At 45.8% G+C, this 26,522-nt stretch overlaps 1 protein-coding gene across 2 annotated transcripts in view; it reads left to right on the top strand.

Annotated features, from left to right (window-relative positions):
* The first annotated feature begins 3,475 nt into the window (after positions 1–3,475).
* The window catches only part of satb1b (SATB homeobox 1b), a 56,797-nt gene continuing 33,750 nt past the window's right edge, over positions 3,476–26,522 (top strand). The window contains exons 1-5 of one of the 2 annotated variants that reach the window (XM_008282725.1): positions 3,476–3,731; positions 16,256–16,494; positions 19,468–19,644; positions 20,557–20,683; positions 24,514–24,637. In XM_008282725.1, the coding sequence (XP_008280947.1) occupies positions 16,281–16,494; positions 19,468–19,644; positions 20,557–20,683; positions 24,514–24,637 (642 nt within the window). In that variant the 5' untranslated portion in view covers positions 3,476–3,731; positions 16,256–16,280. Of the gene's footprint in view, positions 3,732–14,956; positions 15,048–16,255; positions 16,495–19,467; positions 19,645–20,556; positions 20,684–24,513; positions 24,638–26,522 lie in introns of those variants that run through there. The other variant, XM_008282726.1, reaches the window with a different exon arrangement.

The raw sequence follows: 26,522 nt of genomic DNA, 5'->3' as shown, positions 1-26,522 counted from the left end.
TTTTCTTTCGCCCAGCTGACTGACATCCCATTAACAGCTGGAGGCGTGTGCGCTTTGGAGGCGCCGCTGTGGGTCGGCTTTTATTGTTCTGATTGGCTCTCATCTCCACTGTCCTCCTTGGCAGCGAGCAAATGACGATTAATAGCGTTTCGTTCGAGAGGTGAGCTGGTGAGGAACTTCTGTTTGGAAACTCAAAGCGGTGCTGCCGACGAGAAAAGCGTGGAGGCAAAGACAGAGAAATCCACGCTTTAGTTTCTGCTCAGGTGATCAGAGGGAAGAAAATCTGGAAATCCAGCGCTTACCCAGATAAAGCCGCTAGACAAGTGTTAGTCGTCTCAGGAATCCTTGTTAATCTTTAAAGGTGAGCAATTATAAAAGAGCTACTGAAGAAAGTCGCAAAGGCTAACCGCAAAACCAGAGCAGAAAAAAAACAAGAAGTGGCTGAGCATTCCAGATTTAGACGAGACGCCTGTCTTTTAGCTCTTGGGCATCTTTCTGAGACAAATTACTTTCAGTAGTCAATAGCCTGTAATTAAAATATACCCACTTGATGGAGAGGCAACAGTGTCTCTCTATTTAGTTATGGGTTGGAAAGATTAATTCTGGGGTGTATAACCCTTGTAATTTTCCAAGTGCTGTTTATTGTTTTCAGAGAGAGAGAGAGAAAAAAAGTGCAGACGATTGAAATGTCTCAGCTCAAGATCTGCTTTGATTTGTTTACACTTCACACACATTTGGTTTTCTTTCTGAGCGTGCCCTCTTTATGCTTCAGCAGCAGAGATGCACATTAACAATTTGCATTAACGTTTTGGAACACGTCCACAGCTCTCGCACGTCGCCGCCGCCGCCGCCGCACTAATAACGTGTGTGTGTCTGAATGAGAAGGTCAGGGTTTGCTGCTTTTGAATCGCAGATATTGGCTCAATCTGCTGAAACCCAGAGTGTGAACAGAGTGTGGTGGAGAGGGGTCATCAGGAGCTGTCCTCCTCGGCTCTGACTCGCTCTGAGATGAGACTCACTGGTCCCCCTTGTGGCCAAAACAACGACTGCAGCACATGTGGGCTCTGGGAGGCAGCACAACTTGAATTGGTGGATAAAACAGAGGCTGCATTGAAATCACCAGCTGTTGTCCGTAATGATGAAAACATCCCTAACTTAGCATGAATTTATAATTATGCAGAAAGCAAATTTGAATCTCTTTACTGGAACTTTTCAATTCCCATTCAATCTCCCAGGAGAGAGTTGGTGTGAATCATATGCAGAGATTGTGTGAGTGTGTGTGTGAGTGTGTGTGAGTGTGTGTGAGTGTGTGTGATTTCTCTTTTTTTTTAAAATGCAGATCTCAGATACTTCATAATGAAACTTTTGTGGAGTCCCAAAACCACAACAAATGAACTTTTCTGAGAAGTATTTGTACGTATCAGCTTACGATAAGGGCTCCTAGTCCTCCTGCGTCTGCTCTGATAAAGACGCTCGCTGTGGACGAGCAGAATCATTTTCAGGATTTTTTTTTTAAACCTAAACCTTTTCCTCCAGCTTTCACCTTCTGTTGTCTTCTGTCACTTTCTTTTAGGCCTTTTTTTTCTCCCTCTGCCGCTCCACTAATTCTATTTTCAATGGGATGTGTAAATTAAGTGTAAATGTAAATGGATCAGTGTGTTATTATGCTAAATCCGGCAAAAGAAACACACTCGCATTGTAAGTAAACAGCTGCATTACCTGTGGGCTCCGGCACACCTGCTAGTGCAGAGCAGTTAGCCTGTGCAGATGCAAACTGTCAATCATTTCACACACACCCATGCACAAACAAAGAAATGGGTATAAATGTGCAAGGTGCACACAGGTTCACACACATGACACAAATAAAAATGTGCATGCAAACCACAATAATGTGATGCACACAAACACACTCTGCCTACACACACACACACACACACACACACACTGTACTCCTGTATGTGCAGCAGCAGCAGCAGCAGCAGCAGCTCATATATGACGAGCACAAACAGGATAAAGTCAAACGTAAAAAAAATCACTCATGCATGAAGCTATTTCTTTTTTTTTTTTTTTTCCTGATGTGAACATCTATTCATATACAATATGTGGAGCCATAAAACATCCTTTCACTGGCTGTAATATGCCATTCATTAAGACTTGCATTTAAAACTTTGCATTTTCTCCGTCTAATTTCAGACTTTGGCAGGAAAAAAGCGACTTATATATATTCTTATTTTTTTTTATACAGCAGTCAATATATCCCAGTTACAGCTGGAAATCATTTAGAATAGCACAAATACATATAGACAGTGTGAGGGCGAAATAAAAGCTGTTTCCCCTCCCTTATCTGAGCCTGTCCCCGGTGCCTCGGCTCATCCAGCTTCAGGCTGTGTTCTTAAAAATGTCCAAGAAAAGAGAGAAAAAAAAATCAAATTATTCTGCTTTCCACGTATTTTTTCTTTTTTTCATATTTGCATTCCTTTAGCGTTGATTTTATTATTTATTATTTGTATTTTGTGCTGAGGCCCGCGCTGGATTCCTACAACGAGGCGAGCTGGTTTGTGTGTGTGATGGCCGGAGTTAAACTAAAGTTACAAGAGGAAAGAAAAAAAAAAGCAACAGCTTGCACTGATAAAATAAAAGTGAGTCTGGTTCAGTAATGATGCATTAAAAATGTTCACTGCCGAATAGTCAGAATAATAATTATTTCCCACTAAAAGCCTTGTTTAAATTGGCGAAATTAATTGGAAAAAATAGCTTTCGGCAAACAGCAAAAGAACAGACTGCAGTATTAACATGTCTTTCAACAAGCATTGTTCAAACTTAATTATTCTTGAAAAGTTTTTTTCCTCTCTCTCTCTTTCTTCTTTATATTTTTGCGCACTTCGGCTTTCGAACAAATCAACCCATCTGCTTTAATAAACACCTCTGCTATGTCGCTGGGAGCGTGTGATGTATGTGGCGGACTATAGCGGCTGTATGGTTTCATATTCCGCTCAGGTGTGCGGGGAGCAGAGCTGGCAGTTTGCCCTCCGCTGTTAAAACAACAGGCTCTGACTCTATTCGGAGCAAAACGCACGCCGCTGCGCGCAATCGAGTATTTACCAGACTTTTTCCCCCCTTCGTCTTCTTCTTCTTCTTGACATGCAAACATGTGGCGTGTAAATATGAAAATGAATGAGTGTGAGAGCTCTCCTGGCAGTGACTCCCCTCTCTCTCTCTCTCTCTCTCTCTCTCTCTCTCTCTCTCTCTCTCTCTCTCTCTCTGTCCCCGGAGAGCAGCGCGTCGGAGAGGAGCGGCTGTAAAAACCAAAGTGGGGCAATGAGACAAGCTGCGCCACAGCTGGCAAATCATCGATTTGAGCATCAGAAACGGGGAGGGGCGGTTCATTTACCTGCCACCCTCTCAAAGCAGCCCTCCTCACATGCCGCTACTCTCCTCTCCTCTACTTCACCCCCGCTGCCCGCAGCGCACGGTTCGCTCGCGTTTTTCTGCGCTCCACCCGCCGTGTGCGCTCCCCCAACTTCGCTCCAACCTCCGCCAGTGCGGCTCCTACAAGACGACCCCCTCCTCCTCATCCGCAGGACTTTTGACTTTTTAAAACAGTTTCTTCCCCCCCTCCTCCTCCCACAGAGCAAGTTGCCTATTTTTGGATCTCTCGCCGTGGAGCAGTGACAAGAGGTTGTCCAACTTTTGATGGAAAACAAGAGGTCGGGCGACTGCTGACTTTAAAGGTACGATCTCCCGGTTTTTTTTTTACGCGCACACACTGTTCATGTGTCCCCTGCTGTCATCCTGCCTCTTTATTTAATGTCTCTGCACATCTTTTCAAATCACATTTTTGTTGTTGTTGTTGCATTAAAAATAAGGTGCGTCTCCTTGGAGCGAGCAGGATGAATTACTGCCGTCTAAATGAATTAAAAGCAATTTACAGACCTTTATCTTCCAAATCACTTAAAACCCACACAGACCAAAAGTGGCTGCTCGGATTTAATATTTCATAAAGAAAGAAAATAAATAAAATAGAGAATGTGAACGCCATGCTTAGTGCTCAATTTAAATGCACGCATTCAGAACTTTTTTCTCGTTTTAAATGGGCCCGTGTCATTTCTGCACAAATACCCATGCACTCGTGATATTCGCGGGGTTAAGTACATCCATCTCATCTAATTCATTTAACAACTTATTCAGCTGAGGGGGCAAGAAGTGATGCTGCACGCCGCTGCTCCTGACCTCATGATTCCAGGGAGCCATGGGATGTGGAGTTTTTTATTTTATTTTAAATGTAATTTTATTTTATTTACATTTTCTGTTCGCCAGCACGTTTAAACAGGATTCAGGCCTTTTGCTTCTCTCCATCCTGTGTGTGTTGACGAACTGTAAAACAGCTGACATGTCTGTTGGAGATGCTGAATCTATTGCAGCCCAACTGCCCATCTACTTTTACTACTTTTTATTAGGCCATTAGAGCCACTTCATTTATTCTCTCCATATACTTACTATTTAATTACGTGTCAACTTGCTTCAGCACTTTTATTGGTTTAAGCATGTGTAACGCTCAAAAACACTGAGTCCGCCTGAGCACAAAAAAATAAAATGAAAATCAGGGAACAAACAGGTGAAGCCTTTTCTGCCTGACTTGGTGTGAGGCAGTCGGATAGATGTGGCGATACCGAGGTGCTGTGAGGCTGTTTGGTCTGCCTCATGGCTTTCGTCACAGTGCTGATAAAGTAATGTCAGGTACAACCAGACCCGTGCATGTGTGTGTGTGTGTGTGTGTTTGATAGCGAGATAGAGAACAGAGAGCAGTTATGAGAAGATGTATTGCCATCTTAAAAGTGCGTGGGCGCTGATGTTCTGTGGTTTGCAGGTTTTTAAAGGTTTCACTCTCTGCTCCTTTAGAAAATAGCTGACATTTCACACAGCAGCAAGGCCAGTGGCTTTCACTCTGATATTCGAGCTTATTTATATATAGACATCAGCACAAAATACACTCACGCATGAAAGGCTGGAGCTCGCATTGTAGATATAACCAGATTAATTGATTCAGACGCTGGTGGAGAAAAAAAAATAAAAAATCATCATCATCGAGTGCAGAGAAAATTACAATAAAGTCTGGTAAAGAAGTTCGCATCGCAGAAACTTAATCAGACAGTTAAAGGACAGTGATGTGGGCAGAGTCCTTCGCCTTCGGTGTCGCCGCTTGTTTGTTGTTGGGCTGTTGTTCTCAGGCTGTGTGCTCTGCTCGCTATCGAGCGTTGGTATTTTTGCATGGGGAAAACAAAACAAAAAAAAGAGGTTATGGCACAGCGCCGGTGATTTTTCTCTCCTTTTATCTTTGCAGATCTGTGGCAGTTCAAGGTGCTGTGGCTTATCTGGTCAGTGCCTTTGACTGCAGTGACACACAGCCCTTTTCCTGTCTCAGGCTGCCATGTGTCACTTCTTGTAAAAGTCCTCAGGCAACAAGAAAGCCTCAACGGCAGTTTGCGAGCGTTGAAGCAAAACTTCTCGGTATTACTCCTCGGCTCTGAGCCTTCACTCCAACCACCTTTTTTTTTTTGTTGTTGTTTTATCAGTTTGTGGTGTGGAAGGTGGCACAAACATGCTCGCGTACATATCCACAGCAGCATGTCAATATGTTTGGCAAAATTTCTCCACATAAAACTTGTTTGGCAGGAATGATAAGAATCAGAGTGTGAAGACGGCGGCGGCGGCGCTGCTGACGTCTGCCAGGTCACACAGATCCAGCAGTAAAGCCTAAACATCTGTCACAGCTTATTAGTGCATAATTAAATTCTTTGACTGCATTCGGCAGCGTTCACAGTTCTTACAATAACCCTACTGTGATTTACAATTAGGAAGTGATCTGGGAAAACACCTAAGTGTTTCCACCTTTCTTCTTTTCACTTACAGGTTTAGCCTTGTTGTTCTCTGATTTTTTTTCCCCCCTTCAGAGCCTAGTTTTGTTTTCATTACAACCTATCGAAACTAGTGCACGCAGCATTTACTGTATTGTAGTAGTGTAATGGCAGGAAATGAGCTTGTAATGTTCACCAGCAGTGGAGGGCTTCTGCTGCTTTGAAAGCCCGGCCACACTTTTGCATCACAACTCCGTTAACACTCACGACATGAAACCGTATTACCGGAGGGATGACAAGATCCGCGTAACTCCAGTTAAACCGCCTCTCAGACCGTATTAGTTAAGTGTAATTTAGCGGCTGCGTGCCGATCGAGCTCTCGCTCAGCGGCAGGTTAGCAGAAGAACAGGTTGTCAGACGAGAGCCGGAGTTGACGGCAAACTTTGTCCTGTGACCCCGAGAGGCCAATTAGGTCGCTCACTGGAGAGCACAGGTTGTGATTTTGTTGTTGTTTGTGCACTCTTCTCAGAAATGATATTAGGAACGCCTCATCACTTGGCCTCAAAATGTAATTATTCTCTGAATCATTGCTTTCAGTTAAAAAAAAAAAAACAAACTCCAGTGAAAGTTGTTGTCACGGCACACCAGATAGAATCGTCTGCGTGTTAGCGACAGCTCCGCCGCCTCAGCTTTGTGTCGGGATTGTTCTTTGAATTCCTGCCGCAAAAGATGCAGATTATTAAAACCCCCCACTGCTGAGTGTTTGCTGGGAGTTTAGAACTGGGCTGTGCCTCACTTTGCTGAGACTGATATCTCGGCTAAAACCATTAATCGTCTTTCTTTACCACCTCGATAATTATCGCTGTAGCAAAATAACAGCTCAGCAAACAGTGAAATTATACCTGTGGTAGGGAGCAGAGTAAATACCTGTTTAGCTGCCAGCAAATGTATTTATTAGACTGTCGCCAGTAAATAAGAGGCCTGTCTCGTTTTTTAATGTGTGGCTCTTTGGGGATTCCATCCCTCCACACTCCCCGCCATGCCTCCTCTGTATGAAATAGCTCTGTTATGATTGCTAATAGAGGAGAAAGATAACAATGATTCGCTGCTCTTTTTTGATGGCAAGTTGCGACTAGTTTGTAGAAAGAAAAGGTTGGTGAGTTAATAATGATTGCTGCATTCCAGGGCTCAAATATGTAAGAGAGCCCCCCCACCTCTGTCAGTGGCAGACATACCACCCTGGGTGCATGCTTAGTGTGTGATTCAGGAGTTACAGCTCATTTTGTCATTATCTGGAAAGTTCTTTATGAAAAAAAAAAAAAGAAAGAAAGAGGGGAGTAGGGGGGTTATGTTGTCCCAGCATGTTGGACTGCATTTATTTTGGCATATGCTTTGCATGCTGTTGATCCAGATTCCTTGGCTTAGTGATAAAAGCGTCACATTGTTTTTGGGTCCTCACAATCAGCCCCGTTCGCTGAAAGGGTTGGCGTGTCCTCCCCGGGAGATAAAAAACCCAAAGTCCGTCATGTTGGTTTTGTCACGCTTTCACAAAATGACATCCCTCCTATGTTGGATTTTTTTTTTTCGGGGGGGTTGTTGTTCTTGTTATTTCGCCTGCTTCATGCTGCTGTAACAAATACAATTTAAAGACGCATTCAAGTTTTCATGATTTAAATCACATTATTACAGGTCTCCTCGTATGTTTTTCTCTTTTTTTTTTTTCTCTTTTTTTTTTTTTTGGGGAGGGAAAAAAAAAAACCTCATTGTGTTTTATTCCGATGCTTGTCTTTATCCGATCTGTGTAGGTTTTTCTGAATCCTTTGTTCAGAGGAGAAAAAAAAGAGCGATTTAGAGGAAAGCGCATCCTGCTAAGATCAGGTTGTTAATACCCACCCACATACCCCAATGAAACAATTTCAACAGATACTGTATTCTCTCTGTCTGTCTGTCTAGCACACACACACACACACACACACACACAGTTGCCTTATCAACTGTTTTGTTCGTCAGTGGATGGATGATGCATCCTTTGACAAGGGATTAAATATGCAAAGAAAAATATGTAGATAAAGAAGCACATCCTTAAGTCTGTGCCTCTCATTCAATACTTGTGCCTAAGCCTCGATATTAAGAGCCGTTTTCCCCACATGCCTATATTTCATCTCTGCCTTCGTCTCAGCGTAGCGTCACTTCTTGCACACTGAGGCGAGTAACACCATCCCATCACCTGCCCTCATTTCCTAAACACTCCCCACAAGGCCGCTTTGCCGTGCCCTTCACCGCCTCTCCCCCACCAGAGGGAAAACCCAGCAGGACACGTCAACCCTTCTCACCCCTTCAGTCTGTGCTCTCCCTCACAAAGCCGTCTTCAGTGGCTCGTCCTCCGCCTTAAGCACACACAAACACCCCTGTCCTTCTGTAACTCCATTAATTGTTTATTTGTAGCCGTCCACGAGGCAGAAATTAGACTTTAATTATTTGGTCATGTGATGAGCGGGGTCCAGCGAGCGGTGACAGAAATGTCATTTCTGTAAAAACGGCTTCTGATGCCTGTTGATTGATACGACTAATCGCTCCTATAATTCGATAAAGGCGAGGAGAGGGAGGGGCCGATAAACAAGGTCAGCGAAGGGTCCTGTGAGCGAGGCCGGGTGGGAACGTGGCTCAGATCCCTGTGAGGAGGGCTGGACGTGACCCGGCGTGGCTCGGCGCTAACCCGACTGCTGCGTCGGGAGTTCAGGCCCGGACCCTGAGGGCAGAGGCCTCGTCAGATACGGCGTGGAAACATGCTCGCCGCCGCCGCCGAGCGGATGCACATGCGTCTGTCTGCGTGGCGTGCAGCTGTGTGGGAGTCGCATTGTGTACAGTGCACACCACATACCGTAAGGGCGGTTGCCGAAAGTGGAGACTTGTGAGAAAAAAGGGGTCACAACGGAGAGCGGGCCGCTGTTCTTACATCATGAAATAAAAAGAAGAAAAAAAAAAAAACCCGGCGTTGGTCCTCCACAGAAAGCCGCTGAGGCGATCTGGCATCAGGCCTTCCTGTCAGCAGACCTGAGGTGGAGACCACTTGCTCCGTTTCTATTTCTGTCGACTTCATGTGATTATAAAACAATTAAGTACTTAGGAGCCGACTCTCAGTTCATTACATCCCCCTTGTTCTTTCTTTCTCTCTTTTCTGCCTCCTCCTACACCAAAGCGCGGACATATGAGAAATGTAGAAATCACCTTCTTTTGCTAGTAATTGAAAGCCACACTCGACGTATGCGGGGCTAATGGAAAACATGAAACTAATTTGATTTGCAGGTATCTTCATAATGGACTGTTTAGTCGATCTGCGCTCGCCTCGTAACAACTGATTAAGCAACTTTTCACGCTTCTCACGCGTAGAAGTATTAATAACCCGCCGCGGCCCTACGCTCCGTACACACCGGCGTGTTTGTGCGGGAAAATCAGTTGTTTTTAAAAACATTTCCGAGAAGGCAGTAAGGAAAGTGAGACTGTACCAAAGTAAATGATGACGCATTGTGTTTTTAGTAATCGCTGGGTCCTTTTTCTAGGAAACACAATATTGTGTGCAGCGCTACATGTATGTACGACATCAAACGCACGAAACAAGTTCCGAAAGTCTGCCGCCCCTCTTTCGCGCGAAATCCTTCATAATGGAGAATTAAACCACATTAAAATGCCATTAATTCTGCATCAATCCAGTGCTTTTGTTTAGACAAAGGATCCATTGTGTTTTTGTCACTTTTACTACTCATTTAACTGCTTGTTGGTTTTGCACGGCTTCTACTGTACAACACCCTTGTTTTCATTTCTTCACTGTACATGACATTTTCTGTCTCGCTGAGTGCACCCACACTGATGCAGGCGTGTTGTGACACGTTCCTCGACAGATTATTAAATCCTCTGCAGCCTCTAATAATACTATTATGTTTATGTGTGTGTTTTTATTGTGGGAGACACTCGCAGAAAGAGCTCAAAGTCGAACCGGTGACAGCGCTTACCCCCATGCTGTTCGCTCAGACTGGATGCGCAGACTAATTTGTATTAGTAACCAAATAATCGTATTAATGCCCATTAGAAGCATCACAAGTGGCGAGCATGAAGACATCACAACACCTACGTACAGTAAGTGATGGCGCCGCTTCGCCTGACACACTAAATAAAGACGCTGCTCGATGCTGAGCCAACAATCATAGGTTTTCTTATTCTTTTTCAGCCTTTCTGCCCCTTTTGTGTGCTGATTATTAGTGTCGTTTTTAAAGGAAAACACACAATACTTCATGCCTCCCGAGACACGAGCGTGTGGTTTAAAAAGCAGCGGGCCACATGTGATACCTTTGATCAGTGTGTGATGGAAGAAAAACACACAGCGCGTACCTGTGATGACGCACACGCTGAAGGTGAAATGTATTTAAATGTGGTTTAAATATGAGGTGTCTCATGTTGCAATTTAGCATCCAGTCTGTCATGTCATTTTTCATGATTTCTTTACAAATGTAGCCATCAGGCACAAAATCCTGCCTGAACAATTACACTTGTACATGCATAACGCACCACATGCTGTATCTCCCCAACACAAAGCCACACAGGCTTGTAAAAACCCACCTTGAACAGAGCTAAATCTGTATTCAGCACATGATTATAACAGCACACAGCTAGTATTTTTAAACAGGCTTTCTGTGTTTCAAAACCCATTTTCCCTCTTTTCTGTGTGATACAAAACGGTATATGTTAATTGATAATCAGCAGTGTTGATTCAGTGGTGCATTCAGTGCAAATCTGTGCCCTTCTGGATGTCAGAGGGTTTTCACAGCCACGTCGGTGCCAACCTAGCTGGCAGTGCCGGCACCTGTTGGCGGTGCCAAGGCCTGGCAGGGGTTATCGATGCTCTCTGATGGTGCCCGACAATCACAGTGGAAATGACTGCGGCTGCTTGCGTCATGCCAGATAGAAAAGAGCATTTGCCGACAATGGCTCGCTTTCACCATCGCTCCTGTTTTCCGAATGCTGCTAACTGCAGCCAAGGAAAAAAAAAAAAAAGAGTGAGAGAAACAAGAGCTGTGGTGAACATCATGTAGAACATGTCAGATGCGGAAAACATGTCAACATGCAGAATGTTGTGCAGCAATGCTGTGCAGGTCTAGGTGACGAACAGCAATCTGCTGGGGGGAGGTTTAGGTGTGGGGGGCTGCAGGCTGTCACGTCGCTGCACATCACGGTGGACCTGAACACATTTAGGAAAAAATAGATCTGCCTGAAACACAGACAATATTGATTATATATTATAGAAATATACAGAGGCAGGGCAGCAGTGTCTCTGATGCAGCAGAGGGCTGGAGATGGACACGAACTTGATTCATTTGTGATTTTTCCTCCGTCTCGCTCACATTTTTCATATGGCTGAATAATAGCTAATGTTGGAATGAGTCTCTAATTACGCCACAGTTTGGGTCCTTTATTCAGACACATAGCAGAGCCATTTAACCACACTGCACACCGCAGCTGTGTTTAGTATACAGTGTTGGCAGCTCACTGAAACCCAGAGAATGGTTAAGATAAGAATTGATCACTGAATCTGTGCGGCAGCGTTTGCACGTGAATTCAAACATGTCGGGGTCTCAGACAAGCAGTTTCAACAACTCTTCCATTTCCTGTTAGAAAGCCACAGACGTGGGACCCTTTCAAAAGCAGCCGCCCCCTCAGAACCTACACCTCACACTATATTGTGAGACGTTGTTCCATCTGAGGTTCGAAAGGTGAGTTTCACATTGTACTCTTCCGCTAAAAGCTTCTTCGCCGGCCTTCTGCTGTGAATTCCTAATGCCGCCTTTTTGGACACAAACGTGCTGTGAAATGAAGAAACTTCCGACCTCACATCGGTGGGTGGAACAGTGATCTGGTTTCACAACTAGGGGGTGAATGAGAGGTGGAACTGTACCGTTCTGCTGCTGCTGCTGCCTGGTGATGCGCTTCCTCCGTGACCGGTCACTTGATCCGTTACTGTTTTATTCTGCAGGACTCCACTTTTTTCCCCTGAAACTGAGCAGCTTCTGTGAATTGGAATGATTTCCTTCGTTTTGTTCCTCCGACCGCCGTCGTCAGCGGCTGCTGTCAGGCTAAGCTGCGACGCTCACATCTGCATTGTTTATCAAACAGCAGCTTTGTTTGAGGCGATTTGCCGTCACTTTATTTACGGTCTCACGCAGCGAGATGAGCTTCATGAGCCCTGCAAAGATTTATTAGTAAGCATATAGTGTTATGTAGCTCTTCACACACGCCTGACCTCCACGGTCGGCTCGCAACCTCTGTCACTGTGTTAGGTGTACACGCTTCCTGTTTGCTGTTGGTTTCCTGTTTTTGTTCTTACATAACCTGGACAGACATGCTTGTTGCTTTTTTTTTTTTTTTTTTAGATATTGGCTTGGTGAATTACATGAGAAAACCACAACTTGCCTTTTTGTGAGCCGATTCGAATTAGAAAAGTGTATTTATTATTAAATATGTTGAACAGTGGTAAAGTATTATTTAAACGTTATACGGTGCAACCTTTCACTGCTTTTATGCTGTGTGGTATTTATAGGATAAAACTATATCTGACGTGTGTAAATTACCGTTGACCTGAGTCTCACACACTCCCCCCTCTGGCTTTTCATAGCAGCTAAAGATGGAGGGCCACATAGCAGAGAGCATCGGGGTATTTATTGTCACATGTGTCTGCATTTGTGTGGCCTGTGCTCACAAAGTCAGAGTGAAACTGTTATTATTAGGCCACCTTGAGGTTACGTACAAACCCCATATCAGGCTTTTATTGACAATATCAACAGCTTATCTGCTCTGATGTTTTTGCAGGTTGCTGCAGAGAGCTTCATGAAATAATTACAAAATAAGAACAATAGCTTAGCATCAGCTCCCAGCGGCCACCCGGCATTCCTCTCCCGTCTCCCTCCGCTTTGACAGTTCAAGGTTCTGTTGACAGTATCAACAGGGATTAGCTTGTCTAATATTTTGCTGTAATCTACTTTGACATAACACAGTGTGACTTGCAATAGAAGAAAAGTTTGAGAGCTTGACCAGGGATGTGGCGTAAGGAGAAAAAAAGTCTTTTTGATGGCGTTGTCATTAAGGCTGACCTAAATTACAAGACAGGAGGAGAAACACAAATCAGCACCCTTTTGAGAAAATAATTATGGTATCAGCCTGTTTACAATGCAATAAGTCAATATTAGTCTGAGAAATCAGTGCAGCTTAATATTGACTCCAGCTGTCCGGCTACAGTATGTCACTCACATCATAAATATGCATTAGTCCAAATTGGATATTGAATATTATCAGCATGATGGGCTCTTTTAAGAATGCTGGATGTAAAATAAAACCCACTCACATGTATAAATAGGTGGATTTTCTTATATCATAGTATTTTTTTAGTCGATTTCCCAGTTTGATTTATGCTTTTACACACTTTTAAGGCTTTTATGATTTCTGACATCACTTCATAACAACCTATGAGACAAAACACACCTATTATCTGATTGCACATGTGGAAAAAAAAACATTTGTAGACAAGTTATAAAAGGTTTTGGAGTTAACACCTGTTTAATGCTCACCTTGACTGGAAGCGGCACCACTGAGCCCAGGTCAGTTTTTGGGGCTATAATCAGTGCACGTGGAGACATTTTCTGGAATAAAAAGTGTTGGTAGTTTTTAATAAATAAACAAACACACATGATAAATTAAGGTATCTAGTGTGTGTGTGTGTGTGTGTGTGTGTGTTAGCCGGTAATAAATGCAGGACCGCCTCACTCTAATCAAGCTGATTAAAAATTCCTGCGCGCACAGCCGCAAATCGCACCAGCGCGCCTGTGTGTGTGTGTGTGCGCGCGCGTGAGTGTGTATGTGCACGCGTGTGTGTGTGTGTGTGTGTGTGAGTGTGTGTGGTTCCTCTCTCCCGGTCCACTTTCTCCACTTTTATTCGTCTCCACCAGGACTTTTTCCGGCCTGACAAGCGGAGGAATCGTTTTATTCCAACATTAGAGGGATTATTTCTCCCTCACATAGAACAGCCTCGATTTTTGCCCCCCATTTTTTTTTTTTTTTTTTTACATTTATTTTTTTTTCCTTACCCCCTCTCTCCACCACGCCATCTGAGATGAGGAGGAGAAAAGGGGGAAAGCACAGGCGGCAGCAGCAGCAGCAGCAGGAGCGGCGGCGGCGGCGGCGGCAGCACCAGCAGCGCGGAGCGGAGAGGGGGGAGTGATGAGTCAATACAACTAATAATTTAATGGGGACAGAGAGGGAGAGACGGAGTGAGAGGGGGAGAGACAGAGAGGGAGATAGAAAGAAAGAGGAGCTCCGTCCGGACGCCAATCCCCAGCCAACAGGACACCTCCTACTATTACTATCGCAGGCAGCTCTCTCATGCATCCACAGCCAGCCTTATTTATCCGCGGCGTCGGAAAGTAAACCGCACTTTTTGACCCCCCTCTCCTTGTTTTATTTCGCGAACCTGTCCGCATATCGCCTCCACATCGCCTCCATAGCGGTTATTATTATTTTCCTCCTTCTGCTCAGCCCGCCGGCAGCGACGCGGAGCCGTTCCTGTTCGCGAACATCCACGGCGAAGGTTTATTAGGTCTCGGCGGCGGGCGCTTGTTTTTTATCACAACTGTGTCCGAGGTGCGGAGCCGCACGCCGGCGGCTGCTAACTGCGCCGCACCGCCGCCCGCTCGCCGATTCGGATGTTGTGCTGCGAACTACCGCCGAAGTCGCCTTCACTTGTAACCGATGGACGCGGCTAACCGCTCACTTTAAGCTAAATGTCGCCGGTTTTGACGGTTTGCCCCCCTCCGGTTGGACGGAATTAGCTACGGCTACACACACAGACACACGACCCGCTCACCAATGTTCGCCCGTCGCGGTCCATCTCGACCTCGTCGTCCCTGCCACAGAGCCGGCTTGTTGTTGTTTCGCAGCGCTGCCAGTCCGGGAGGAGAAAGCGTCGCTCCAGGTTCTGATAACCTTTCGCCTGTCATGCACACGTAGAGCGACGCCAGCAGAGGAACCGGGAGTTGCTTTTGTTTTTCTAGTTTTGTTTTTTTGGTTGTTTTTTCCCTTTTCTTTCTACCCTGGCCAAACTTGAAGAAGACGGTGTTTTATGCTCTCCGGTGCTGAAGTGCTGCGTCTCAGGTTGGTCTGCTCCTTTTTTCTTTCTTTTTTTTAAACTCAACTTGTCCTCTCTTAACTCCCCCTTTAGGGCTAATGTGTCCATTTGAACTATTGCTCCGGGTTTTTTTTCTGTGTGTTTTAAGGTCATTTAAAAATCCTGACCTGGATCCGGACTGCATCCGGGTCTGGATTCCTCTGGCCCCCCTATTTGTGGGGAATTAGTTGCCTCATTGCATGTTATGAATGGGGGAGTTCATGATCTTTTGCGTGGGGGTGGATGATTTTGCCCTCTCCACTCATTGACAGCAGCATTCCAGTTCACGGCCATCAGGAGCCATTCAGCTGCATGCATAATTACATTTGCATCTTATATCACAGGCGGTCAAATCTTTAAGTTTCCCCTGCAGCTCTGCTAATTGTCGTCGCTGAGCTTGGTGTCTGAGCACTGGAGCACCTGTGGGTGCAGCAGCCGTCCTCCATCTTTCCTCTCTGTCAATCCCTCCCTTGTCTTCTCTTTCCTACTTTAACTTTTGATGACTACCCTCATGAGTCAGCAGCTGCATGTTGTGGAGTTTCCTCAAGCTCAACTTGTAAACTCACTGCTTGGATGTTGTGCTGCACTTGCAGAAAATCCAGAAGTGAACTTCACACCTGTAAAGTCACAGATTCTGCGTCTGTCACTTCAGACTGACGTTGCGGCCTTTCGCCTCCTTTTCCCTCCGGGCTGCGTCATGAATGTGAAGCCACACGAAGTGACTCACAAACCGAATTACGTTGGTTTCCCCCTCCGTGCGTGCGCCGCCGCAGCAGAACCTTGTTCCTTGAACTGCACTGTATTCATTCAAGTGGAATCTCCCAGCAAATTAATGTGTTTGCACTAAAACCGGGGCTTGTTTGCCCCTTCTCGCATGGGAATCTCTAGCGGGACACCCATACATAATACATGCATTGAAAAATGGGAACATTACAGCAGCACGGAAACGTCACCGTGGACCGAGTCATCACAACTGAGGCGAATTGACAGTAACTGCCGTAATGGGTCTGTTCTCAGAGGTCTCAATTACTTAAAGCACTTTTTATTTTTTTTCTCTTTGCTCTATAAAAACGTCTTCACATGTCAGCGATACCAACACAAAGAGTTTGGCTTTATTGCTCCCCCTGTATCATAATTCAGCCGCCGCACACATCCGTCTGCTGACAGCCCGATGGTTCTGTTTCTGCCTCCCCAGGTGATAGTGAGCAGAGGTGCTGAGAATGATGGACCATCTCAGCGAGACGTGTTTGGGCAAGGAGAACTCTGAGCTGGTCAACAGCATGGCAGAGGCCAAAGCCCCGCCGGCCAAGCTGCCTCGGCTGGAGCAGAACGGCAGCCCCCTGGGCCGGGCCAGGCTGGGCAGCACCGGGGCCAAGCTAGCCGGGGTCCCGTACAAACCCACCAGCCACCTGCTGAAGACCTGCCACAAGAGAGGTAGGACGGACAGAGTGTGTGTGTGAGTGTGTGTGAGAGACAGAGAGAGAGTCCGGACCGGCAGAGCACCAATCCTCCAGTCGATCAAAAGAAAATTAGTTTGATTTATTGCTAATAATGCTCAACAGTTGCCGCTTCCAGCATCTCGGTATTTGAAGAGTTACTGATTTTCTCAGACTCCTATAATTGTAAATTTCGGGGCTTCTGCTCTGTTTATTGGACAAAAAAAGCCAATTTGAAGACTTCACCTCGGGTTCTGGGAAACTGTGAGCAGCACCCAGTCGCTTAATCAATTACTTGATTGACAGAAAATTAATAAGTTGCCAAAAACAAAAACATTTTCAAGCAGATATACAGAAAGATGTGCTTCACTCATACCAAAATGTTCTGCTTTTTTTTTTTCTTTCTGTTTCATGTCACAGAAAACTGAATATTTGAAGTGATCGCAGGACAAACAAGCAATTTAAACATGTTTGCTGTCGGCCTTGGAAAATTCTCCTTTTCTGGCTGTTTCACAGACAAAATGAATAATCGAGAGAAAATTTTCAGCAGATTAATTGATAAGTGCAGACCTAAATTCTGACGTCTTATACATGCTTCATCAATTAATCAGACGCTTCATGAAATAATCAGCAAAAGGATTCATGTGTCGTCGCAGCCCAAATATAGTTTAAAGAAGTTTTGTGTGCATGAGGAGAAATAAGCCTTGTAAATAGAGGAAAGCAATTTCTGTGCAGTTTAAATAGCCCCCCATCCACCCACACACACACACACACACACACACACACACACACACACACACACACACACACACATCACCTTCCACCCACCACCCCTGCATGCTCTCCAAAACTCTTAAACCTTTTTACAATGCTTCTTTAGTCATCTCGGCACACACACACACACACACACACACACACACACACACACACACACACACACACACACACTGCACACACTCCCACTTATTTGCCCAGACAATAGCTAATAGAAGAGCACTGTGAGAATGATTCCTGTGTGGTGCTGCTGCATAGCGCTGTGTCACTGCTCCTCTCTCCAGCCGCAGCCCTCCTGCTCTGACATTTGTTTATTAAGGGAAAGTTTCAGTCCTTTAAGAGCCGTTGCTGCTTAAAGGGGACCTTTACTTTGAGATTATGACATAGCTTTTTAATATAACCGGTGTCGTCTTGTGAGAAACACGGCAGGCAGAGCCATCTAATATATGAACCTTTTATGGTTATGTTTTCTTGTTTTTTAGTAGGTTGGAAATGAGTTTGAAAACCTGCAGGTTTGGAGTCGTAATAGCACTTGGCTGCGAAGGCTCCACTGTTTGTTTGTTTGGCTGCTTTGGTTTTCTTTGGCCAAGAGGGACTCAGGAACTCTTGGAATGCGACTGTGAGAGCGTCCTCGGATGGGCCGTTCCTCTTATTCGCTCCTTTTTATATACGTGTTGCACCCCAGCTGAGAGAGCCTAATTCTTCACCTTCATCATCTCTGCCTCTTCTGGCCTCCCACCACCTTCCTCCTCCGTGCCCTCCCCTCCTCTGCCTCTCCCTCTCGTCGGCTTAGCAGAGGGTGAAGCAGCCGAGGGAGGCGGGTCGGGCGGGCGGGCCGGCCGCCACGGAGGCTTCGCAGAGGGCCCACAGTGGGCATTGTGTCCGAGCCCGAAACAATATTTACCGCAGCCCTCTCTGGGCTCCCTGGAAACAAAGCCAGTATTGATCCCCCAAATGAACCTACACAGCAGTCTTTATTGTTAGATCTTTATCTATTAAAATCAGGGGAGGAGAAAAGCAGCTCTTTCAGCACATTCCCTTGCATCTGTCGGCTTATTGATTGTTTTGCCAGAGCTGTGTGCATCTTCTGGAATGCCGGGGATCGGAAAATATTAGAATGTGAATCATTTTTATCTGCAGTGACAATAAACGTACAGGAATTTGTCCAGGTGACAGCGGAGCGGAGAAACGCCGAGAAAGTAGGGCAGCGGGGCACCTCGTAAACACAGCAACAGATATCTTCTTCATCAGCGCTTTGACAGCACATCGAAACTTCAAAAGGCCAAGGCGGGCGTTAAACTTTTTAGAATTTCAGGGATGTTATTTTAGCAGAAATATGGCATATTGGGTGATATTTGCACAGTTGGTCCCTTAAACGTTTGACAGTCTTTGGACAAGGATTGTTCATTCCAGCCGACAGCAGAGCCGCTGTTGACACAGTCTAGTAAACCTCAGGGCGCAGAGGTGGCTCGGGATTTGAAGCGCTGCATCATGGGAAGATGATTTTGGGTTGGCAGGCAGCGGGAAAGGCTAATGTGATCCCAGCACCTTGACAGCGAATAAACAGTATATTGTGCCAAAACGGAGACAGACGAGTTGAAGGATTTTTGGTTCACACTGAGCTAAAGGTTGTGATTCTGTCTGTAATGTGCACATTCACTTGTTAAAAACTCGTATTAGTCATTGCAGGCCGCAGCGCAACACGTCTGCAGCGTTACGTCATCATGCTGAAGCGTACGGCTGCAGGAAGGAACCCTCCAACAGCTACTGATTAGAACAGAAAAATTAGCTTAAAATGGGAACGCAGGGACAAAAAGCGCCTGTGAGGAGGACGATGCTAGGAGCTGAAAGACAGGAAAAAAATAGACAAAAAGATGTGAAAGCGATTCTGTAACGTGTGATTCCTCCAAGTGGACGTGAGAGTTTGGCATCGGAACAAAAAGGTGAAGGTTTAGATGGAAATTGCCCCATAAAAGATGAAGTATGCCTTTGTAGTCCAAACTCATCTTTTTTTCTGTCCCCCCAGCAGCTATCGAGTCGTTCACTTCTAATCCCTTGACACTCAACCTCAGTGTAACTTAATCATCGGGGCTAAATATTAATCTCGTCCCTCCGCAAACACAATACCGAAGGTCAGAGTTTGCATGTGAAGAAACGTGAAGCCTCCCGGTCTTGACTTGTGTCTCCACGTCCTCAGGCAACATGCTGCCCGTGTTCTGTGTCGTCGAGCACTACGAGAATCCCATGGATTTTGACAGCAAGGAGGAGCACGCCGAATTTGTCCTGGTGCGTAAGGACATGCTCTTCAATCAGCTCATCGAGATGGCCCTGCTGTCGCTGGGCTACTCCCACAGCTCGGCGGCCCAGGCCAAAGGTAGGCGCTGATGACTCTCATCACCATCTCCTCGCTCTCTTCCCCCGATCTGACACTGTTCTTTAATTTTCCTGCCTTTTCTCGCTAAAGCTCATTAGCGTCTTCTCTACAGTATTTTCTGCTACTTTTGCACACACTCTCCTTCTGCCTCACACATGCTACACACACACACTCACACTCTGTGACCATAATAGCCTACCGCCAGCAGATCTGAAGCCACAGTAACACATCCTGACACTGATCCCAGACAGGAGATGCTCGAGTCTCCCAGGGGTCAGACACACTCACACATTCCCACACAGATATGTGCTCGCTCAGACGGAGCCTCGACGCTCAGGTCTGCCCGCTGAAATGTTTACGTGCACGTTCGTATGCAATGCTCACACTGTGCGTGCACTCATACGCGCTTCATACTGAACATATTTATGTACACTCAGTGACTCAATAGGTGGGAGGGGCAGGCGGAGGAAAGGGTCTGCTAATTGCACTTGAACGCAGGCAGGCCGAGGGTGGCTGTTTCAAGGTGCCTCTTTGCATGCTCTTTTATTACAGCCTGTCCATCACACTTACATTCACATCCCAGTTCACCTTTTTTCAGAAGCAATCTTCCTCCTCGATACCTGCTGTGTGGGCTGCCACTGTTTTTAAGGCAGTCTCTCAGATACTCCTGCACGGCCGTTGTGATTTGAGTAACAAATAAAGGAAATGAAGAGAGTTTATTGCAGCAAAATGCTTCTGCCACGTCTATCTGCACAGGCCTTTATTTATCACCGTGCATGTGTGGCTGTCTCAGAATGAACAGCGACGGCGAGCTAAAATGATAAAAATGCACCTCCTGCTCGCGTCCTTGTCGCGTGTACACATTTACCCGTGTTTGTGTGTTTTGTGTTGTTTTTTTTGTGCGTCGCTCAGGTATGATTCAGGTGGGGAAGTGGAACCCCGTCCCTCTGTCGTATGTGACAGATGCTCCGGACGCCACAGTGGCCGACATGCTGCAGGACGTCTACCACGTGGTCACGCTTAAGATCCAGCTGCACAGGTGAGAAGCACCAGACAGACACACACGACCTACAGCACGTCACATCCACCTGTACCACGTCTTCTGTACATATATGCTCCAACATAATGTCATGAACAGTTTCTGCTCCACTACGACTCACAGAATCTCCTTCCAGTGCATATGGTGGCACAGTTAGGCCCATTACTGGTCCCCACACCGACACGCTGTGTGTCCAGAGGCAGGTGGCAGTCTGTGTGTTTGATGCTGAGAATAGCGTTATTACTCACACACTCAACCGACTGACCGTTCCCAGGAAATGGGAAAAACCCATTTGAATAATGAAAACTTCCTCACCCAGCGAGCTACAGCGACACAGAGACGCTTTTATTTGTCAGTTTAACCGTTAACTGATGGGACGCCAAAACCATCCTGGTGTCCTTGCTGACGGTTTAGTTTGTGCCGCCGTGAGGTCGGTGTAGCTCTGATGTTAACTAATGTGCAGATAACACAAAATAAAACATGATAATGCTGTCAGAGTTTTTTGGGTAGAAAGCAGCACTTAAGCTCTTTTCATGAAAAAAAATGAACGTGGTCGGAGTGCGCAGCTAAAAATGACTCTGCAGCAGATGAATGCAAGGTTGTTCATCTGAAATAGTCCCGTAAATAAACCTGACTCCGCCGACTATTTTAAGTGAAATATATTTCTTCTGAATCAACACTGCACACGATAAAGACGAGCAGCGAGCTGAAACCTTCGTACCCTGATTACTGCTAGCTGTCTGCTGCCATCGCTCACCATATTGTATGCTAAATTCTTCTCTGTAGGTGTGAGGCTTTGTCGTATTTATACACACAGCAAGAGCATACGAGCATTTATAGACATGGACGCAAACAGGCTCATATGTGCTCATGGACACACACACACACACACACACACACACTAACGAAGAAACAGCCGACTGGCGGTGGTGTGGAGGCTTGTGCCAGCTGCACGCTAACCCAGTGTTCTGCAACCCTCTGGAGAGCTGTTCCTACTCTTTCTCTAGCTCGCTCTGCCTCTTCCTCTCTCTTCCTTCTCTCTCCCCTCTCTCCTTCTGTCTCCCCCACCACCACCACCACCCACCACCACCACCACCCACCTTCACCAATCAAGCACCCACACATGCACTGACTGATGTGAACACGCCGACCAGCCAGAATGCAGAAGGTTGTGTTTATTTCCGCCTTGCTAGCCCCTGAATGCATGGAAAGCTGTCTTTCTCCACTACCCCTCTGTCTGTCTCATCCCTCTTTCCCTGCTCGTGTTCACTTCCTTCTCCCCAGAGGCTTTCTAGCTGCTGGAGCAGTTTAAGGTGTTCTGGAAAATCCATTGTTTGTGTGTTAGAGTGCGTGTGTGAGGCAGCGTGTTTTCCTACTAGCAGATGTTAGCCTCGACCGTTGCACGCATCCCTTTCTCTTCCATTCTCCTGTTATCTCTTTGCTGGTAGCGTTTGTAACACGGCGAGTGACAGATTTATGGACAGACGCACACACAGTGTCTCGTGCACTCGGGGACTCATCAGCCCTGCTCAATCTCTCATCTCTCTCACTTGACAAGTGTCAAGCAAGGTTTAGCAAAAAGTAATTCTGCGATAAGTGCAACGCGAGACGCATCAAACATATGTCTCGCACGCATAAAGTGTTTATCCAGAATGAACTGGGTGCTGTCACGGGAGACCTGCTCTCTATAAATTTGTCTTGTCGTTTTTCAAAACCCAGAAATCTGTTTTTCTGCTTAAACTGCAGCTCATGACTCCATTTATTGACTGTATGTATTATCTATATATATCAAATATGTATGCTGTTTTCTATTTGTTTTTCCCTCTTCTCTTCCCATGCTGCCAAACCCTTAAACCCTCCTCCCTCCCCAACACACACACACACACACACACACACACACCCCGACTGCTGCAGAAATCTAGCCAGTAACACCTTAAATTGTTTCGCCGAGCACAACAAGCCAGGAAGGTAGAAGTAACACGAAATAATAGTCGCCACATGCAGCTGATGTATAATTCATGCATCAATCCAGCAGATGTGTTGTATAAAGTAATTAACTAATCAGAACAATCACGAGAGAGAGAGAGAGAGAGAGGGAGAATATGAAAGAGGGCGAGAGAGAGAGCGAGGTAGGCAGAGAGAGAGAGAGAGAGAGACAGAGCAATCTCCAGATGCATCTGCTTGATGCGCCAAATGAAATCTGTCTGTCTTGGAGGGGCGCTTGCAGCAGGAAAAACGAGCCGAGGCCCGGTGTGTTCAGCTCCCCTCTCTCTCCGGCTTCCTCTCTGTCTGTGCTGCTCCGTCTATCTGATGCTCGGTGGCCGATTTATCGACGTCGTCTCTCTGAGCAGGGCCGGACTAACGCCAACGCCGCCGCCGCCGTGTTTTACACCTTTTGTTTTGCACAAACTAATTTGTTCCCATATTGCCGGTTTGTAGCTCAATACTTGATTAGTGCAGAAATGATTAGTCGATTAGCAAATGAGTCTTTCGAGAGAAAATTAGTCAACAGTGACTTTGATTATCAATTAATTGTTGAAGTCATTTATCAAGAATACGTAAGGATTTGCTGCTTTTTCTGAGGTCTTTGGGATTTTAACAGTTGATCTGGAAAAAAAGAGAGAATTTTAAGATGTGTTTTTTGGCTTCTGGTAACCGACTCACTAGTTGAATAACAGAAAAAAACCAGGAGCCAGATTACCCTAAAATAAACAGTTGCTTCATAATTTGCATGCTTTTAACACGACTAAATGATGTGATCCGTTTCCCAGCCAGTCGTGGGACCAGGTTGTTGAGTTTGTTAGAGATCTGCAATGTTGCACGACAAGTTTCTCAGTTCGATGTAAAAAAAGAATAAAATAAAATAAAACCAGACACACACACACACACACACACACACACACACACACACACAGCAGGGTGATATCTCCTCGCTGCTGTTAGCCTCTAAATCCTGAGCAGTCTCTGGTGCTTTTGCTGCCGTCACATTTTTCCTCACTGTGGCCTCATTTTTCACTGCAACACACACACACACACACACATATATATATATAAAGCCCTCCACCTCAGCATCTCAACACACTAAAAGAACAGAGAAGTTAAACATGCCTGTTGTGCAGTGCCACAAATCATTAAAAAAAAAAGTTCCTTTATTTGCTTATTTTTCAAGAATTGTGAAAACCTGGAATCAACATGTTAAATATTTTTCCAAGGGCACACAGGTGGCTCTACATACTAAAGATATTCTACTGCTTTCATTTTTATTCTATTTTTTTGTCTTCACCTGCAGTTCATCTGAATAGTCGCTGGATATTTATTTTTTTGTCCTGTGACTGTTGGTTGCAGCAGAATAACTGACAGAGTTCAGGAGGATCTGATTAGAGCCAGCTCTTTATTTCTGGCAGACTTTTACATTTTGAACAAAGCGAATCTGGTGATTTTTAAAGTGAAATTTTTCTCAGTTTTACCAACAGAAGCACACACGATCAGGAAAGCCAACAAGTTTCCATGATTTGTTTTAAAGATCCTCTCAAACCCGCGGGCGGGTTTTGGACGGTTTGACCTCTTTGCTCCGCATGTGACGGAAACGCAGATGAAATAATTCCACTGTTCTGCTGCTGAATTTGTGGTTTGACTCCGAGCTGCTGGCCTTTTCTCTCCTCCCCGTCTGAGTTGTTTCTCATGCTCTCCCCTCTCCCCCTCTGCATCCCTATCCATCCCTTCCTCACCCGTCTCCCCTCTCTCTCTGGCCTCTCCCTGTCTCCCCTCCCTCACCCTCCCTGTATTCTCCACCCCACGCCCCTATATGTCTCCTCTCTCTCTCTCCGCAGTTGTCCTAAGCTGGAGGACCTGCCGCCCGAGCAATGGAGCCACTCTACAGTAAGAAACGCCCTCAAGGAGTTACTCAAAGACATGAATCAGAGCTCTCTGGCTAAAGAATGTCCTTTATCACAGGTGCTGAAGCCCAATCTGCTTACTCAAAAAAAAAACAAACAAAAAAAACAGAATAAAGCCCAACCCCACCTCCTTGCTACCATACCGCACCACAGAACAAACACCCCTATCTCCATCACCTCCGTCTTTTATCCTTCAGTTATCAAATGCCCTGAGTTTGATCAAGTGGGAAAGAGAATCGGCATAGAAAACCCAAATCAATGGCTATTGTCATTTGTTTGCCGCATGATTTCTTTCTTTTTTTTTTTTTTTGGTGTGTGTTTCTTTTACCGCCCACGACACACAGACTCGTATGCGATGGCAGCCAAAAAGCAGAGGTGTTGTCGAACGTATGGTTATTGTTAGATAAACATTGGCTCCGGCCCAGAACCGTCCGGATTGTTTTTTGTTCTTTTTCTCATTTGGTTCAGTCTCAGCGTTTCATTGCGTTAGCCCGGAGATCGTACGTTCGCATGTTAGGTGCTATATCCTCTATTTTTCTCTTCCTTTTCTTTTTTTTTTTTGTTGGCGGCTGGGAGGTTGGATAGAAAGCACTAGCAGAGATATTGTATTAACAGGCAGTGTAGTCGGTATATCATAGAGGCAGCTCTGGAGTGAATGGAATGAAACGGCAGTATATCTCTCACAGGGGCCAATAATGTGTGTGTGTGTGTGTGTGTTACAGAAGATATGTGTGTGTTGTGAAATGTATATCAATGCACAGGACGTCTATATGAAAGCGCTATTTGTGTTTTTGCATGCGTGTGTGCGTTTCGCTGCGAGCATGTGCGTAGGTGCCGGCGGTATGAAGCCAGCTCCCCTCCCAGGCCACCGTATGGTCACCTGGAGACCCTCATTTGCGCTGTGTGCGTACGTGTATGTGTGAACGCGAGTGTGCGAGCGTGTGTGTGTGTGTTTGTGTGTTTAGCCGGGCATGAGCAGTGCGCTGATGATGTAAAGAGTCCCTGGGTGGCGTTCAGGCGGAGCCCAGCCCGGTCTGGTAATCACCCTGTTTACGGTCCATATGTGAAGACGGCTCAGAAGAGAGCACACGCTAGCTCAGAGGATTTAACACACAAGCACACACACTCTCCCTCAGACACATATTCGCTATATTGACATACACACTGGTCTCAAATTAAATTGAAGATTGTTTTAGTTTTCCAGTGAGGACGGAAGGCGGTCCTTAAAATATCTTCAGCTGAATCTGTTTCCTTCTTTCTCGTATGTGTCGTAGCGGCTAGCTCGGCCATAAATTCTGATGTGAATTGTATTACATTTACTGTCGTGCAGAACTGGTAGCCAGACATTGTAGGATTGCGGCAGCTTCAGTCAAAATTTAAGGCACCGAGCTTAAAAACACTAATCCAGTTTAGAAGTTTTTAATGTAGCTTGGCTGCTCGGCTGCGTTGTTGCTGCACAATCGGATGATCTTCATGTATCTGTATCTGCCTTGTTGAAACGCGGCTGCCATGATGGTGTTTGACATCTGTTACTCTGTGGGGATGCATGTGGCGTGCTACACCCATAGAGTGGCGGTTTGCTCCTCCTAAACCCGGTTGGTTTGTCAGGCTGGTTGTCGTGTTGGAGGCATGTCCACACGTTGCCCCCGTACACGGACCCCCTGCCCTGCGAGCAGCGCCGCCGCCGCCTGCATGCAGCGTCACGGGAAGGTGAGACGCCAGGAGGCGTTCGGCCCACCCTCCCAGGCTTCTGAGTTGTCCAAAAAAAAAGTGAAATGAGTGGGAGGGGAAAGGGGCGTTGCAGGAGGGAGCAGAAGATTGGCACCTTTTTAGGATTAGTGTTTCCTTGATATTCTGCTGCGTAATCCCAGACCCAAAAGAGAGGTTAACAGATGAGAGAATCACTGCCAGCCAGTGAAAGAGAATTAGCCCACCTCTGAACA

The sequence above is a fragment of the Stegastes partitus genome, unplaced genomic scaffold (genome assembly GCF_000690725.1).
Source record: "Stegastes partitus isolate 25-593 unplaced genomic scaffold, Stegastes_partitus-1.0.2 Scaffold283, whole genome shotgun sequence".
Taxonomy (NCBI): domain Eukaryota; kingdom Metazoa; phylum Chordata; class Actinopteri; family Pomacentridae; genus Stegastes; species Stegastes partitus.
This window is presented reverse-complemented; position numbering and strand designations above follow the sequence as displayed.